This window comes from Phyllostomus discolor, chromosome 10, assembly GCF_004126475.2.
Source record: "Phyllostomus discolor isolate MPI-MPIP mPhyDis1 chromosome 10, mPhyDis1.pri.v3, whole genome shotgun sequence".
Classification (NCBI taxonomy): Eukaryota; Metazoa; Chordata; class Mammalia; order Chiroptera; family Phyllostomidae; genus Phyllostomus; species Phyllostomus discolor.
The window spans coordinates 39746750-39765032 of record NC_040912.2 but is presented as its reverse complement, the minus strand read 5'-3'; the positions used below and the strand labels follow the sequence as shown (position 1 = coordinate 39765032).

Sequence of the window (18283 nt, the reverse complement as noted above, 5' to 3'; positions counted from 1 at the left end):
CAATAGGAGAGCATTATGCTAAGTGAAATAAGCCAAGTGGCAAAAGACAAATACTGTATGATCTCACCTATAAGGGGAACCTAATGAAGGAAACAGACAAATGAACAAGATAGAACCATAAACATGGAAATAAGGAACAAACTGACAATGATCAGAGGGGAGGGGAGAGGGGGATACTGGAGGAAAGTAAGGGTAGGGTATAGTCAAGGAACATGTATAAAGGACCCATGGGCATGGACAATAAGGTGGGGTTGACTGTGGGAATGGAGGTTGGGTGGGGTAGGGGAGAGCTATGGAGGAGAAATTGGGACAATTGCAATTGAACATCAATAAAACAAAATTAAATTAAATTTAAAAAGAAGGTTTATACTCCAAAGGAATAACTGATCACCTTTAAATACTTGTTTGACCTTTAACTGAGGCCATATATCATCATTATAATGAAAATCAATAGATTATACTTAACATGTGTTTCTTTATATTTGAATCTTAACTGAGTGATAGACCGTCATAATAAATATGGAAGATAACAGGAATCAGAAGATCCTAAATTTAATCCTGAATTCACCATGTACTAAATTTATGACCTTCTTCATATGATTTATTTCTATTATGAAAACTACCCTATCTTCCTCTCCAGCCACTCATATTTCACACTCCCCACCTCTGGCTGTCACCTCCCTTAAATACTGGCATTCAAAAGATTCTACCTTGAACTATCTTAAGTGATTATTATTATTTTATATTGTGTAGATGTGGGAAGCACACTGAGAGTAAGACAACAGGGAGTAGTGGAACTGTGGCAAACTGAAGAATGTATCGATCCAAATGCATTCACACTCCTTTTGTTCTCAACATTGCATCAGCATAGCAACATTTATCTGTACTTGGATCTGGCCTTGCCTCACATTTACTGGGGAAATTTCGGCCACTTGTTTTCAAAGACCACTCATAAGCAAAACATAAAACTATTCGAGGATAAATTCAGTATTTAGCTGCCTTGTGGAAATCTCAGCTTGAATAGTCTTGAGCAAGTTTGGGGTATAAATGTTATTGATATTTAAAAAAAATCTTTGCCTGAAAGAAACTCTGTAGGTCTTTCCAATCTACAACTGCCTGCAGATTACTTTGAAGACCTAAGTGCTTTTCTTCCATTCAGCCTTAGAATATTATTTCTAATCCATATGCTTTGACTTGATCTTTGGTAAACTTATTGGGAAAAGACTTATCAAGTAATTACAATTTACTAGTTGTTATAAAAGTTATGCCAGGTGCTGTGAATACCCAAGAGCTGCCCTCCAGAAATTTATACTCAAGAGAAGGACCCAAGGGAATAATTTATAAAAACTGGGTATGACTCCAAAGAGAAGAAACTGCCATTTCATTGCAAATGTCAGATTGACTTAGAAAAAATACTGCTAAAGTTTCTTCAGGGTCTTAAATACCAAATAAAGGCAATAATAACTGATTTGAAGATATTGATCATGGAAGAAAAACAATGAATAAAACATTTAGGAATATTTATATACTAACATGTATATTATTAAACCTATATAAAACTTCAGAAGCATAAGAGAACATTTGAATAGCTCTGAAATAAACATGTGAGAATATGCCTAAACTTGGGTGATGGAAATGATTGATGTAATAGAGACAGGAAATAAGAAAACATCATGATTCCACTAGAAATAGTCATGGACAAACAGATCTGCTGCTAATACTGTAGAACTGGGGGGAAATTATAAGTGATAACCATAGGCACAAGATTTATAATATTTTAGTTCACTTAAGGAGTTATAACACTTAAAGTAGAAACTTCATTTAGATCTCTGATACTTTACACCATTCAAACATATAAGGAAAAATTTGTTAATTAATAGTGTTGCTTCAATATTTAGTATTCCAATTAGTTATTTTGTTCATTAGATATTATATGTTGATGTATGAGATGATAAAAGTACATTACATAATCTCTAATCATCAATTTTTATAAAAGGTATGGCTCTGTGGAATTTGAGAAAATTACACATCTAAAGTGGTATATGGAGAAATCATCACAAAGAATAGTGATGGTAAGCCAATCCAAATCAGAACAATAAGATGCCATTGTGATTTGTGAGCATTTAGTATATAAAACTTCAAGCATAACATGTATAAAGCTCTGAGTATGGCAGCCAATTAAATCCACCTATATTGCAAAGCTTTTGGTGACAGTGAGTAAATTTCATCATCTACTGAAATCCAACTTCATCAGATAAGCAAGTCTTCAAAAAAATTATAACCACTGAAAATCCTAATGCAGAACATCAAGGTGCCACGTTTACTTACATGTCTCAACTTTCTTTCATTGTCAGATAGTAAACATTTCTACTGCAGAACTCAATTTCATTGTGCTGATCAAAACATACATTAAGATGAAAATACTCAATACAGCATATAATTTTATAATCACTTTACTGTAAAAGACAATTTTTCCTCAGTTCCAAGTTGAAGAATTATACTGTATTTAAATGGTGGAGGCACTCAGATTGAGTAGAGTTTGTGCATTAACTTTAATATGTCCAGGAGAGTAATTTGAGAAAATATACAATAAAGATTAAATTTTATAAAAGAAGAGCAATTTGAAGATATCTGTAGAAACTAATTATCTCTTAATTAGTATTTTCCCTGTTCTGTCTTTAGTAAGAGACCCTATATTTTTATTCACATACATGCCTGTCTGGTGAGGGGTGGATTATATTCCATATCCTACTGCAGCTAGACAAGGCAAGTCACTAAATTGTGGACTGTGGTGCTGATAGAAGTGATGTGTGCAATTTCCAGAATGTGCCTTTAAAGGCAAAGGACATGACCTTTGCCTCCTGCTATCCAGAATGCAAAAATCATTATGGATACTGAAGCACCACTCTTGGACCACAAAATGGAAAAGCTATACTGAGGAGAGCAGAAAACATGAAAGAAGCACCGTGGACTTTGGATGACTGAGCGTTGCCATGTTAGACCTTATATACAGAATGATACATGCAACAAAAATGAGCCTTTGTCTTGTCTTCACCATTTTTACTTGAGGTTTCTCCTAAATAGCCAAGCCAATATACTCATCATAAAACATGGTTCATTTTTATTCAGTGTCTAAGGGTTTTACAAAATCATTAGTATTGCCATACCTAAAGCACTTTGAACTTTGCCATAAAAGTATGAAATAATCTTACAGTTCTTTACAAATTATCAAAAATTTTATATGAAACAACCTAATTCCAGGAATCTTGACTATTTTAGCAGGATTCCAATAATATGCAGAACTGGAACGAAATGTATGGATTACCTAATCAACTGTAGCATGTCTTAGATGCAGAAAAACAGTTTGAATTTAAATAGGTTTTAGTGTGCTATGGGCAACTACAATTTTAGGGCTGGACAGTGGCCTGAATCAAAGTCTCTGATCCTTTTTTTTATGTTCTTTCCACTATATAATACTTCTTGCCAATTATTCTGAAACTTTTATTTACATATAAAGGAGTCAAAATAATTTCTCTAAATGATGACAATACTTTTTAAATCTTAAATTTTAAAGGTTGAATTTTGCTTTTTAAAAGATTTTAGTTTTATTTGCTATAGCTCAGCTCATGGCCTAAAAAAGAGAATATAGACTTTTTATGGGGATAATTAAAACCCACAGTAATATTAGAGACTTTTTGTATGCAAGAAGGCCAAAAACAAGATAAGTTCAGTAGGTTTACTTATATTAATTAATATATATTATAATAATACATATTTTTGATTCAGATAAAAACTATGAGAATAAACAATAATCATAGTATATTTCTTTAATTGTTTCACTAATATACTTCAAGCTCTTAGAAGAATACCTAAAATATAGGAGGCCCTCAACAAATATTTTGGATAAAAAAGATAAGTACATTTAAATATTTTTTCTCATTGCAGAAATCAAATACATGAAAATTTAAAACTAGTATGTAAATTGTTTTATGATTTTGTAATTTTTTCCCACCATAACTAAGTAATAAAAATGTCTCCATAATCTGTCCAAGTGTGGCAATATTAGAAATAATTCATTTCTGCTATAGTAATCTATGTTCTAAAGTCTTTTAAATATGTACATTAAAGAAATTAATTTTAAAAGGCATATTAATAACCTAATATGCTTCAAAGATTGAACAGACAGACCAGTTTCTGCTAAGCTTACAGAATGTCATTCATATGGTAGTAGAAATAATGGGCTTCCCCTGGCTTATGCAGTTTAGGCCAGAGTATACATGTCTAGTGACCGGGGTGACAGCCGCCAGGACACAGAGACAGATGGGATCCAATCTTTGTCTGCAATGCAAATGGCATGCAGAGAATTCAAGTCAGTTCAGTGGACTGAGGTCTGGACAGTGTACAGTGTGCGTTCACATCAAGAGAAACATGGCATTTCTGCTTAGGAAGATGTCAGTAAGTTGTTAAAGATCACATAAGCACTATAATTCATCCTTACCTTGTTGTGTCTAACTGGTATTTTTCTTATGCTATCACACATTTTCTGAAAAACTAAATCTGCTAAGTCAACTTGTTGTATAAAAGCAATCATCTCAGTATAACTAAGTTCACCTTGGAATTTAAGGTAAAATTTTTAATACTCACATCAAGATCGTCCTTTGCATTGTAGTAGACAACCTCATTACTCTATAAAAAATAAAAAAAAGAATGCTTTATTGATTTGAAGAAAAACAAAATATACAAGATGAAACATTGAATAAATTTTATCCATATTTTAAATAATAATACCCTCATAATATTCCTTTCACAATATATTCTACAAAGATCCATAAAATTATCAATATTTTCTAAGAACATATTAAAACACTATATCAGTGATATTAGAAAAGCACATTTTTGCATTGAGGTAAAAGATCTCAGTAGTCTCAGAATAATTTGTCAAGAAAAGAATTAAAAATTAATCATGCAAATAAGTTATACATATATTTTATATATATACATAGCGAAACACATACATGCACACACACACACCCCTAAACCATGAAATGATAAAAATGATAATTCAAGAAAAATTTAAGGTAAGTGGCTTGTTAATACTTTGCTGAAACCATGACTTTTAAACATATATATGTATATGTTCATATATATAGCATTTATATATGTCATCTGTATGTGTATATATATTACACACATATATGTCAGGTGTTGACACCATTATTGAAGAACAGTATATCTGCACAATATTGGCAGAAATTTCTTCATGAGATTCAGATAAGGGATCAAAAGTAACTGTAGATATAGACAGCAAAAGAAAATATCAGATTATCTAATGTACTAATAGTCTCAATTTCTACCAAAGCATTGAATGAATGTGTTGGCCCTTCAAGAATAAATATAAATGGACATTTCTACTAATCATCAAGGTTGCTAAAATATGTCATAAACATAAATTATGGACACAAATTGTGTTATAAAGGAAAAATGGAATGGAAAGAATGAATAAAATGATTGTCAAGAAATTAAAAATTCCTATTTTGAGCCTTTGAGGCTAGAACTATGTAAAGTCTTCAGTAGTAACATGCACTTGTAAAAACCACATTATTTTGTGTTTTTATAAATACGGAGGATGTTCTAAAGTTTTATTTAAAAAATGCGATACATGAAAAATATTTTAAGAAAATTACTTGGAAAACAGATTAAATTAATGCTTCTTAAAATATCTCCACCCCAAAATTACTAGTGCTTCAAGCTGTAATAAATGTTACATAGGCAAAAGCATTCTATGGATATGACTTTAGAATATGCATACACCAGAAAGATAAAATTGTCTCTTTTCTGTGGAACTTCACAGATTTTCAGTGTATAAATGCATATTATAGATCTCCAAGAAAAAAAAATAGGTCTTTTTTTGATTTCCAGATTTATTTGCCATAAATTCTGTCTCCTTTTTTTGATGTGAGAAACCTACCATGAGGCTAAAGATCTATAAAATATATATCTCTCTGAAGACCAAACAACCAAACCAAGTATTATATACATAAATATAACAGCTAACTATCCAGAACACTGAATAAAACTCATGAGTTTCAATTTATCTCATACAGAGTCAATAATATTTTTAAAACTAGAAGAAAATTTTACCCTTCATGATAGCATGGATGGACCTGGAGAACATTATGCTAAGTGAAAAAGCCTGTCAGAAAAAGCCAAATACCATATCATTTCACTCATATGTGGAATCTAATGAACAAACTGAACTAACAAGGAAAACAGAGACAGACACAGGGAGAGAGCAAGTGACAGCTCTGCAGGCAGGGGATTGTGGGTTGTGTGATTGGAGGGATCAAGCAAAAAGAGGAAAAGGAACGATTCATGGACAGGGGCTACAGTATGGTGTATATGAGGGGAAGGGGAGGGTGTTGGTGTAAGAGAGGATAGGGAGAATAAATGGTAATGGAAAAATATAATAAAAATATAAAATTAAGGATTAATTTTATCAGTTAAGGATTTTTAAAGAATTATGTAGCTAGAGGATTTAAATGCATGCAAGTTCTAATTCCTGAAACATTTCTTATAGCATTAGCTTTGTAACAAAGTTAAAATATAAAATCATAACTCATCATAAACATAAAGCAAGAAAATCTTCTGTATTCACCTGAGACCCAAATCTAATTACTAGTTTATTGATCCCTCATGCAACTCTGTAATTTATACTTAGGAGATAATTTTCAGTTTAGAACGTGCAGTCCATCAAAAATTAAAACACTGAACAAGTTGATCTTCATTTTAGACTTTATTTTTGCCAACTGCTTGCTTATATGTCCAAAATTGAAATGTGTTGAAAACAAGGTAAAACTGTATTAAAATTCAAGCAATTCAGCATTATTTTCAACATTCATTAAATACTGCTGTGCCAAGAGAGATACAAAATAAGTTAAACATACCTACCCCTATCCTTTAGGTACAACAATGGATACAGATTGATCATATAAAACCAGTCATGTCTACAGCTACACTTGGTGCATGGTACTGGTGTTAATGGACTAAACTGATTAGTGAACTTTTTTCTTGTGTGTCACACATGGTCACATGCAACAAATAAAGATAATTTATTTATTAAACTTGAGATTAAGAGTATCAGCTACAATAACAGAAGAGGGTAAAAAATTATAAAGAAATACTAGTTTTAACTCAAACTAAGTATCTTGATTCCATTAAGATAGACTGTGCTGGAATTATAATAAAAATTGACATGCAGAAAACTGAGTTTATTTGAGAATTTCCAAATGCCTTTCCCTTGGTCTCTGTCCTATATTTTATACAAAGCCCTATTACCTCTTCTTTTAGAAGTTCTATATTGCTTCCAAAAATGTTATTGAACATGTATATTTCAAAGATTACTTAAATTTTATACAACTGTACAAGTGTTTCTCGACTTTCAAAAACATAATTCCAAAAGCTGTTTTTTTTTCCTTTTAAGTAAACTATAAAAAATACATTAATCACAAAATAATTATATATGTCAAATATTCATACTTCTTCTAACTGGGTAATTTGTATTTCTACTTTTTAAAAGCCCTCATTTTTTAATATAATGTAAATTCCTTACATGGTCAAAATATAAATGCAGCCATTGCCAGTGTGGCTTAGTTGGATGGAACATTGTCCCATAGCTGAAAGCTTGCAGGTTTGATTCGAAGTTGAGGAGCATACCTAGGTTGCAGGTTTAATTTATTTTATTTTATTTTATTTTATTTTATTTTATTTTATTTTATTTTATTTTATTTCACATTTTTTAATTGCTGTTCAAGTACAGTTGTGCAGGTTTAATCCCAGGTCAGGGTGCATGCAGGAGGCAACAAATAGATGCTTCTCTCTTGCATTGATGTTTCTCTTTCTCCCTTCCTTTCTCCCTTCTTCTCTCTCTAAAATCAATGAAAAAAATGCCCTTGGGTAAGGATTAAAAAAATAAGATAAAAATTTATAAATGCAAAGGAAAACAAAAGTGTGATTTTTATAGAAAAACAACTATGAAGCCCTTAAATGTATGTGCTTATCAGACTGTCATATTTAATAGGAACACAGGCTTCAGTGGGATGTGTGACTGATGACATCCAGTGCCTCACAACAAAATTTCTTCTCCAGTAAATGTGGCATTGCTTTTGGCTGAGAAATATTTTTTATAAATACACTTTCTTTTCCCAAACCTCAAAACTTGCATTGATAGCATACATATTTCATTACTCCCTTATTTTGCTTTACAGGAAAGCTCAACTGATCAATTTTAGTAAGGGTCAACCTATGTAATGATTTGGAGAAACTAATTGTGCATTTAATTTTTCATCTCAGTCCATCTATGTGGCAGTATGACACTAAAATAAAAGGCAAACATTCATAGGGCAGTAAATTTATATAACTAATAAAAATATTTTCCAGTCTCAGTTCATCATACTTTCTTACAGAAAATTGCAGTGATTTGTTTTAGAATGGCTTCTATTTAGATAGCATAAGAATTATTTGGCTCAGAAAAAAAATTCTAAATGGAAGCTTAAGAAAAATCATAATTTGATGAAATCGCATTGCTCTTCCCTATCATATTCATTTATAGCTATCTCCTTTGCTATATAAAAATACACATTAGCTCTGCTATATAAGAAGATACATTAACAACAGCATCTTCTGTTGGTGGTAATGATGACTGGTACAGCCACTATAGAAAACAGTATGAAACATTCCCAAAGAACTTAAAATGGAACTGCATTATGACCCAGCAATTCATTTCAAGTTATATATCTGAGAAAACGCAAAACACTAACTCAGAAGAATATATGCATCGCTATGTTCTTTGTAACATTATTTGCAATTGCCAAGATCTGGAAACAACCCAAATGCCCATCAGTAGATGAGTGGATAAAAAAATACTGTGGTATATTTGTGCAGTGGAATACTACTCGGTGGTAAAAAAGAATGAAATCTTACCATCTGCAACAGCATGGATGAACCTGGAGGCTATTATGGTAGGTGAAATAAATATCATAGAATTTCACTTACATGTGAACAAAATAAAAAGATACTCATAGTTTCAGAGAACAAACTGATGGTTACCAGAGGGGGGCGGGTTTGGAGGACTAGGTGAAAAGAGCAGAGGGATTAAGAAGTACAAATTGGTAGTTACAAATAGTAATGGGGATGTAGAGTAGAGTATAGTAAATACAGTCAATAATATTGTAATCACTATGTGTGGTGCTAGGTGGGTGCTGGAAACATCAGGGAGAACACTTTGTAAATTATATGATTGTCTAACCACTATGCTGTATACCTGAAATAATACAAAATAACATTGAATATAAATTTTAATTATAAAGAAGAAAAATACTAAAAATTAATATTGAAAATGCATAAATGTAATGTCAATGTACTATTGCACTTAATATTACAAATAATATGTCCAAATCCATATAACTAGGATTTAAAAAAATAAATTGCTTCCAATGAAATAAGACATAGATGTATTTCTCTTTATATTTGTTTAGATAATTTTCAATAAAAGTATTTCATATTACTTGCTAATATTATAAAGAAAGATGTGTTTGGCTTTGTTAAATTAAATAAATCTAACATCAAATGACTCAAATCACCAAATCATCAAAATATATCCAGAACCAATCTTAACCAGGTTGGGATAAAGGACAATTTTCAGGAATATTACACAATTCACACTGAATCAGCCCGGCTTCTGTGTTCCAATGTTTTTACAGGGATACATTTTAGTCAACGTAAAGTCTTTGCTAAAACAAAATTAGAAGAGGAAACTGTATTACAACAGGTAAATGTCCTGAGGGGGGTTACTTAAAGAAGAGGCAAAAATATGAGCTGAATTCCTCTCTCTTTACCTGTGGAGATTTGGGGGTCTTATAACCAACAGAGGGTTACAGAACCCACTAATTCTATAATTTTGTTGACTTCACTCCCTGATGAAACAAAGATGAGGATCATACCTGACCATCAAGGGGCAAGTTCTTGCTTCCCAGTTCTCATGAGGTAGCTCAGCCAGTTGCTACAATCTGCTCCAGCTGAAGAATATCTCTTATTGCCCTTGGATGGCTTGACCACGCACATCAAAACTGTCCCAGGTTTCCAACAGGTGAAAATTAACAATTTCAAATAGTTGCGGAAGTCTCCCCTTGTGGATGAGTTCTAGCATGTGTTTGCAAATGTGCCTGTGTGTGTTTCTTAAACGTGTACCTATCCTATTCATCCCATACTCAAAATTCCCTTACCCCGTCCTTGAGAAAATAGTTATACTGCATCTTTTAGTACTTAAAAGCTATAGCATATCAACTAATTAGCTCAGGCACATATTATAGAATTGAGTTGTCTTGGTTATGATCCTCCTGGCTAAATATTTTATGTAAATTATTAACCGACGTTACACTGGAAGGTATTTCACACTCAAACACAGAGTTCGATTTATTTAATCTTTAATCGAAAACACAGAGGTTTTCAGTGGATTTCAGTGCATTATGTGCCTGATGGTAGGATAAAGCCAGGAAGAGCCTCAAACCAGATTCATAGGTTAGTCAAACCTTTAGAGAGCTATTCGTCATAATTTAAGCACCACCCAATGACAAGAACAAATTGTTTCATTTCTGACTTTAACCAAGTAGTTTAGTTATTTATTAGCTCCTTCAAACAAATTTACCCAAATAGTCTATGCTAATATAATACTGCTGCTTACTGAAATTTAAAACATCCCCTAGCATGTTGAGAGATAAATTACTTTAGTTTCCCAGCATCTACTGGGAGTCAAAAATTAAATTTGAGTAAAATAGACCATTCCATCTTTAAAATGCATACTGTAAGTGACAGTCTCATGCATGCCACTTTCCTATAAAAGTTGGCCTCTGATAAATAGTTGATGTTAAAAATTCAAAGCATAAATACAAAGCTTCCACATGGAAGTAAGATGTTGCCAGGGACAAGATTTAAATATTGGAACTGAAAATTAAAATTTTATATCCAACATCTGACGTGTGCATGTGTATGTGTGTGTAACACATTCCCAATTCAAACAGAGATTAACTTCCTGTCCAATTTATTAACACCCTTTTCTTGGCTGCCCCTTGGCTCTGCACAGTGATCCACAACCTGACAAATGTCAGGCAACTGCGTTGTCTGCTAGAGTCTTCAAAACCTTATCCTTACTGTTGTTTTTATCACTCTTCAGTTCCTAATATGAAATCAATCAGACAAAAATTAAGGATACCTTCTATAAATGAGTTATGTTAATTCCTGCCCACAAAGATCCCTATTGTTTAGCTCAAATCAGTTATAACTAAGATTATGTGATTAATATATTTTGTAGCAATTTGACCTGGTATTGACTGTGCCCAAGTCAGCCGAGGTACCTGGGAAGAGACAAGCAGCAGCACTGTGGCACTGTAATAAACAAAGGAACAAGGAACTTGTGTCAGTGAGGCTGTGTGTGTGCACGATTGTGTGTGTGTTCCTGGAGGAGCTGGGGAGGAAAGAATGTGAATAGAATGAATGTTTCCAAAGATAGGCAAATGTAGCTGAAGCAGTAAACTCAAGACAATGGTCCTTTAGAAGGAAAAACAATTGTGTCATTATCTTTGTATGAAGTTTGGAATACATGAGAATATCATTTACAAAGATAAAAAGAAAAAGTAAAGATGGGCACAAGTCTGTCTGAAGAGCAAGGTTACCAGATGACTGAACTGAAGACATGGGTCAACCCTACATTCACATTCTGTTCCGAGAGATAATAAGTAAGACAACCGACATGAAGAGTTTAGCACAGATCCTGTTACACAATATGTGGCCTATATATGTTAGATATATGATAACGCATATATAGCATATGTTATTTGATAATGTGTTATCAAATATTATTTTATATATTAATAAAGAAAAATCAGGAATATCCATAGACTTCATCTATTAGCTTTTTCTGGATCTTATATATGAATCAAAGTGAATTATTATAATTCGATTTTCTTAGATTAGTTAGTATGCTGTCAGTCTAATTCATTTAAGGTCATTTCTTCGAAGGTTCTGTATAGCAGAGTGAAAACATGGGATCTCTAGTTTCTGTTATTATTTTTAATTGGATCAATTTGATGAGGTAAATTTTTCTTTTTTTTTCCTTTTTTCATTGCTTTTAGAGACAGAGGAAGGGAAGGAGAGGGAGAGAAGGAGGGGAAAGAGAGACAGAGAGAAACACCAACAGATTGTCTTCTGTACACACCCTAACTAGGGATAAAACCTGCAACCTCGGTATGTGCCCTGATGGGGGATGGAACCCACAACCCTTCAGTGTAAGGGATGATGTAACGGAGCCACACCAGCCAGGGCAGACAAGGTAAGTGTTTAAGAAAGTCTAATGCAAATGGTAGCTAGATTCTATATGCATCCTGTCCATCACATGTGTTACTGTGTTCCAAACTTCTCCGTGACTCTAAGCAAACTCTTTCCAACCCCAACTCCCCCTACACATCAGTCCTTATTGGCTTCTGCCTAGGAAAAGCCCAATCTTGCAATAAACCAGACGTTTTCTTATCCATTCGAACACCCTAACTGTGGAATCTTGATGGAGAAAATGACACAAGATGCCCTCACAGAATGTAAATGGGCACTTCTCACATTTTAAAATCTACAGTAAACATGTGGACCTGCTTTGTTTTGGTAAATTTTCTTCTATTCAGAAACTCTCCCATCTTTGGAAAACTGTTTCTTCCAATCATGTGATTCCATTTGGCTGGCAGTTCCTACCACTCCTCTAACCACTGACATTAACTAAGTCTATCAAATTATAGTATCTTATTTCCCTATAACTTAACTACAAATGTTTCATTTTTCAGGAGTAGTTAAGGTTGTAAAAGATAAGATGCTTAAAGCTTGACTGCTGATATGCCTGAGGCTCCCTGCATCTCCTTGCTTTTTAGTTAGAGAACCACTAATTTATTATTTTTCTTAAATTGGTTAGATTGTGGTTTCTAACTCCTACAATGCTTTTTTCCATTCTAATTCCTGTTACTAGTAGTTAATAGTATTTGCTTGAATTTTAATTTCTGTTGGTGGCATTATGAGAGCATAGCTATTCTAGAAGTAATTCTCCTACTCGTACCCTGGACAATAGCCCCTCCTGCATCCCATTTCTTCTTATCCCATTTCTTTGCTATGTGTCCATCTTCTCTTCAATTACATTCAGGTGGTTTGCAAAAGAGAAAGATTTGTGAAATAAAACTCTAGATGTGTTCTGACATAAAACTTCTTTTTTTGTACAAAATTTAAAATTTTGGCTGAAGATTAAAAATCAAAGAAACCACAAGATCGAAATTTTCTTAGTTTACATATTTTTTTAAAAAATCATTTTAATATTTTTCTAGTAAATCTCTAATGAACTAAAGGTCAAATATCATTTTGTGCCAACTTAATATTATGTGAATAGTACACCTTCAAAAATTTTTATACATATCAACTTCTCACTAGCCTATACAAATTAGTTGCATAATAAAAATACAATAACTGCATAAGTTTTTTAATCCTCACATGAAGACATTTTTCACTGCCTTTTAGAAAGAAAGAAAGAGAGAGAGGAAAACATCAATGTAAGAGAGAAGCATTGGTTCGTTGCCTCTTGAAGGCTCTCGAACTGGGGATAGAACCTGCAACCTAGATATGTGCCTTGATTAGGAATTGAACCCACAACCTTTCCTTGTATAGGATGACACTTCAACTGAGTCACACCAGCCAGGGCAATAACTGCATTAAGTTTTGATGATATGCATGACTATCACAGTTTCTATTAAAAAGTTAAAGTGAAATACTATTGCTAAGATGTTCAATGATCTATGGACTATAGTGAAAAGTGTACATAATTTATTTCTCAGGATTTTTAAAATTCATTTATAAGAATGAATATATATGTATATATACATATATACATACATATATATATATATAGAGAGAGAGATAGTTTTATATAGATGCAAAGCTGTGGGTAAAAGTCTAAGTAAATGTGCTAAATAAATCTGAAATTCTAGACTGAGAACTTGATTGTTAAAAATAAGGCAGTGGATGGATGTTATCAATCTCAATTCTGCATATTTGAAAGCTAAAACTAACAGTAGTTAAACTGAGTCTAACTCAGGTCTTCTTATCTCTAATCTAGTACTTGCTACTTCTATGTACAGACTGATGATATGATTGCAGGAATGATCTAATTTTTGCAGGAATGATCTAAGTTTTAGAAACAGTAAATTCCTTATATACTCTATATGGTGAACCTAATAATAAAGACAACATCTAATAATTATCAGAAGACATTCATTCACTGTATCTGTTCTTTTAGCTTTGCTTTATAATCTGTCATAAAGGGTGAATTTAATTTAATATTAAATATTTTAGCTTACTGGAAGAACAGAGCTGGAAAATGCATAAGGCATACTTCTGTTACTGATAACATATACCATTTTATACTGGTTCATTGAATAATTGCCATTATAAACTTGTGACATTATAGTTGTTTTTTTAAAGTTGTCATTACGCTGCTTATAAGTTGAAGTATTACTTAAGAACTGGCCCAGCACATTAGTCGCAACACTCAAAGCCATCTAAGAGGCGTGTTCACAGGGAAAGATGATAGACCCAGGTGTCTTCACTATGCTTAAAGTCCTCACTGCAAAGATACTTAAGTACTCCAGAACCACGCTGTACTATGAGGCTGGTGATGCCATGAGAAATATCATCCTAGCTGAAAGAAATGTTTGTAATATTCACCAAAGGAACTGTTCATTATGTCTACAAAAAAGAAGTAAATTTTGAAATTTAGAGAAAGAAAATTAAATTATGTTGACTTGAGTAGAGTTAGTGTCTGAGATGTAGGAACTGCTACTGAATGGGCAGATAAATGAATAAATGAAATCACTGGCTTTTGAGGAACTATTAGAAATTCTAGACTGAAAAATAAGATAACGCACAGACATGCCCTTGTGGACACGGACACACACCTGCACACATACAAAATGCATCAGAGAAAAATGTGAATAGCTTTTTAATAAATTTTAAACACCCTATTTTTTTAATTATAAAAATCAAGCATGATAAATAAACCTTGAAAACTATCAGCAGGGTTGTTTTTTTGATGTGAAGATGCACTCACTATGGTTCTGGCAATGTTAGCATTGCTTCAAATAAGTCAAAATATAGACCACTTTCATGCTTATAAGAAATCAAGGAGGAATTCCTATTGAAGTGTGATTTCAAAGTTCCTTGATTCTTGAACTTAAAGAGAAATCAATTCCTACTAATCATTAAGACTATAGCAACTTATTTCTTCATCTGACAAAATGTAATAAGAATCTGCCTCAAGCTTTTTTAGTGCTCCAAATAACATCAATAAATGCATGATCTAAACTGTAGGAGAAAAGTAAAGTAGAATATGATGAAATAAATATATTATTTTCTTCAGCTACCATATCTCCTAGGAAACACAGTCCAGAATTGAACAAGCACATCTATAACACAAAGGAACTTGCTTTAAACTCTTTTAATCCATAAATCCAATGAAGCCTTGGGTATAATCATCCAAAATATTAAAATTTAATCCACCAAAATATTTCATTTTCTATGCTTCTTCTTACCGACTTAGACAACCCACATATTCTCTTGACTTGTGATCAAAGTTAATGCCCTGATCATAACAATATCTGATATCTTACCAATAGAATTTTGTGGATTTGTCCAGAGGCAATAAAAGCACTGACTTTCCGAATTAATCATTTTCAACTTCAAAATACTATCAGACTAAAATAAAATATAAAGACTTGCACTATAGTCAATGAATTACTGAGTGTAAATTAATCTGGCCAGAATTAGACCTTCAAAGGATGTTAAGTTTGTCTTCACCATATCAGTTTAATTCATTTTTCACTGGAGCTATATAGGTTGGGAAAGATGGAAAAGGAGGAGACATTTATTATATGTCCTTTATGGGATAGGCATGTACATATATTACATCATTTAAAATTTCTAAAATTCCTTGGATATGAAATACCTATAATATTTTTAAAATATAAACTGATTAAAATTCATTAACCTTGTATCACAATATTGTATTACCTAGCATATTTCCTACGCCTTTGTTCCCACCATCCCAGCTCCCCACTATTTAGACAATGGGTTTTGACACTCTAGGTGAAAACGGAGATTGGCTAATTCAAATATTGATACATCATTGTTTAGTTTGAATATTGTATTTGGTTTAAGTACTTATTAGGTAATAGTCTTAAAACTCAGGCTTGTTAAGTAGAAAGAGATTTATAAATTTCAAAATGGATACCTTTATACAGAAAGACGAAGCTAGAAGTCTATACAATGAGCCTAATGGAGTTAGAAAGAACTCAAGATGTAGAATGAGGAGTGTTCCTTTTCATTAAAATGATTGGTGAGGATGTCCTCAGTTGGTACAGAAGACCAAAGCAGAGTTAAGAGTGACATATATATGGCTTAGCTCCTCTTAAAGGTAGAAAACACAGTGGAAGAGTGAAGATGTGTTTGTGAGAAACTCTAGAGCACAGGGGAAGCGGTCCCTGTGGTTAGGATTTAAGTATGGGGAATTTATTTGGGAGCTGATCCGGGAAATACCAATGGGAGAGTGGAGAAGTAAGACATTGAGGTGAAGGAATTCAACATAGTGTGTTAAGAGCAGGTAGGCAACCAGGGCTTTGTTCCTCTGGGAACTGCTCAAAGACTAGACTGTCATTCTGAATTGTTACATTAAAGAGTAAGAACTGCAGAAGTCTTCACCCACATCAGTCATCATTGGTTGAGGGTGTTCACCACTGCATATACCTGCCACCAGAGAAAGTCCTCCAGCACAGATGTGCAGATGCTTAGAGTAGGAAGCCATGGAGAGTGTGTGCATGCGTGTGTGTGTGTGTGTGTTCAGGAGATATGGGCAAAATCTACTATCGGCACACAGTGAGTGTTTTATAAATATTTACTGAGCACATAAAAAAGACTTTAGCACTCACTGCCTAGTTAGCAGTGCGACTTTTTAAGGCTTTGGTTCCTCATCTGTAAAATGACGAGTTAGTTGGCAAAAACAGTCTCTAGAATATTTCCACCCATATAGTTTTAGGCTTCCACTGAGTAACTGTTTTGCTTTAGATCTAGAAGACCTAGTAGGTGTGTTCACCTATTTTTTCCAGTGAGTCTTTGATCAGGTTTCTTCTCAAGTGAACACCTACCAAAACTTACACATCTTTCAATTCTGAAAAGCAAAGGCAAAGATGTCTCTCTTTTTCTCTCCCTTTGAAATCTGTTTACCATATTTCTGTAGGAATATGTAAAAGTATAAGAACTTCTGCATCATTATTTTTCTTTATGTTTCAAGAGGTCAAGTCAAAGTATATTCATTTATTCCTGAAAAAATAGTAGCTGTTTCTGAGGATGAATGTGCTGAGATAAAAATATCATACAAGCTTAAATCAACCCCTTTATTCCTGGCAATCTCCCCAATATGGCATAAATTAACTGCTACCTGTCATTAGTGCAATGAATGTCATTCATTTGTGCTTAACTGAAGTAGAAAAGTGTTTTTTGTTTGCTTGTCTGTTTTTGGCAGGGGATAGAGTACAATTTAAATTTGTTCTACTCTCTATAAAAATAATTTTGTAAACAGTACAAAGAAAGAAAGGCCACTGCAGAAGAAAATAAGTGGAATAAATTCTGACATTTTAGAAGCACGACATTCCAACTGAATAATATATTATTGCTTTGTACACAAAAATTCCTAGTAGCCTGCCCTTCCTTAACCTGGTTTTAGGAATTGTGTTCAATTAAGTTGTATTTCAAAGAGGTCTTTACTTCAAACTGTTCGTTGTTTTAGATATAACTTGTCTCTAATTAAAACATGAATAATTCACCCTGGCTGGTGTGACTCAGTGGACTGAGCACTGGCCTGCGAACCAAAAGGTCACCAGTTCAATTCCCAGTCAGGGCACATGCCTGGGTACAGGCCAGGTCCCCAGTAGGGGGGCGTGCCAGAGACAACCACACATTGATGTTTCTCCCCCTCTGCTCTAAAAGTAAATAAATCTTTAAAAAAATAATTGTTAAAGTGTTAATTTATAAAAGCCACAATCCAAAAGGTTGTCAAGGAATCCAAAAGACTTCCAATGTAGGCCTAGTTAAGTTGTACATTGTATTTCATCTTTCATTCAAAGTTTTAAAAAGAAGGGAAAGGGAAAGGAAGCTC

General features: G+C 33.2%; 1 protein-coding gene across 13 annotated transcripts in view; it reads right to left on the bottom strand.

The window, feature by feature from the left end:
* The window catches only part of CACNA2D1 (calcium voltage-gated channel auxiliary subunit alpha2delta 1), a 453733-nt gene that overhangs the window by 182973 nt on the left and 252477 nt on the right, over nucleotides 1–18283 (bottom strand). For all 13 annotated transcript variants that reach the window (XR_004899638.1, XM_036010681.1, XM_028525346.2 and 10 more), the window contains exon 5: nucleotides 4645–4686. Coding sequence is in view for 12 of the 13 variants with exons in the window: in XM_036010681.1 (XP_035866574.1) it covers nucleotides 4645–4686 (42 nt within the window). In the remaining variant the exon portion in view is untranslated. The remainder of the gene's footprint in view (nucleotides 1–4644; nucleotides 4687–18283) is intronic.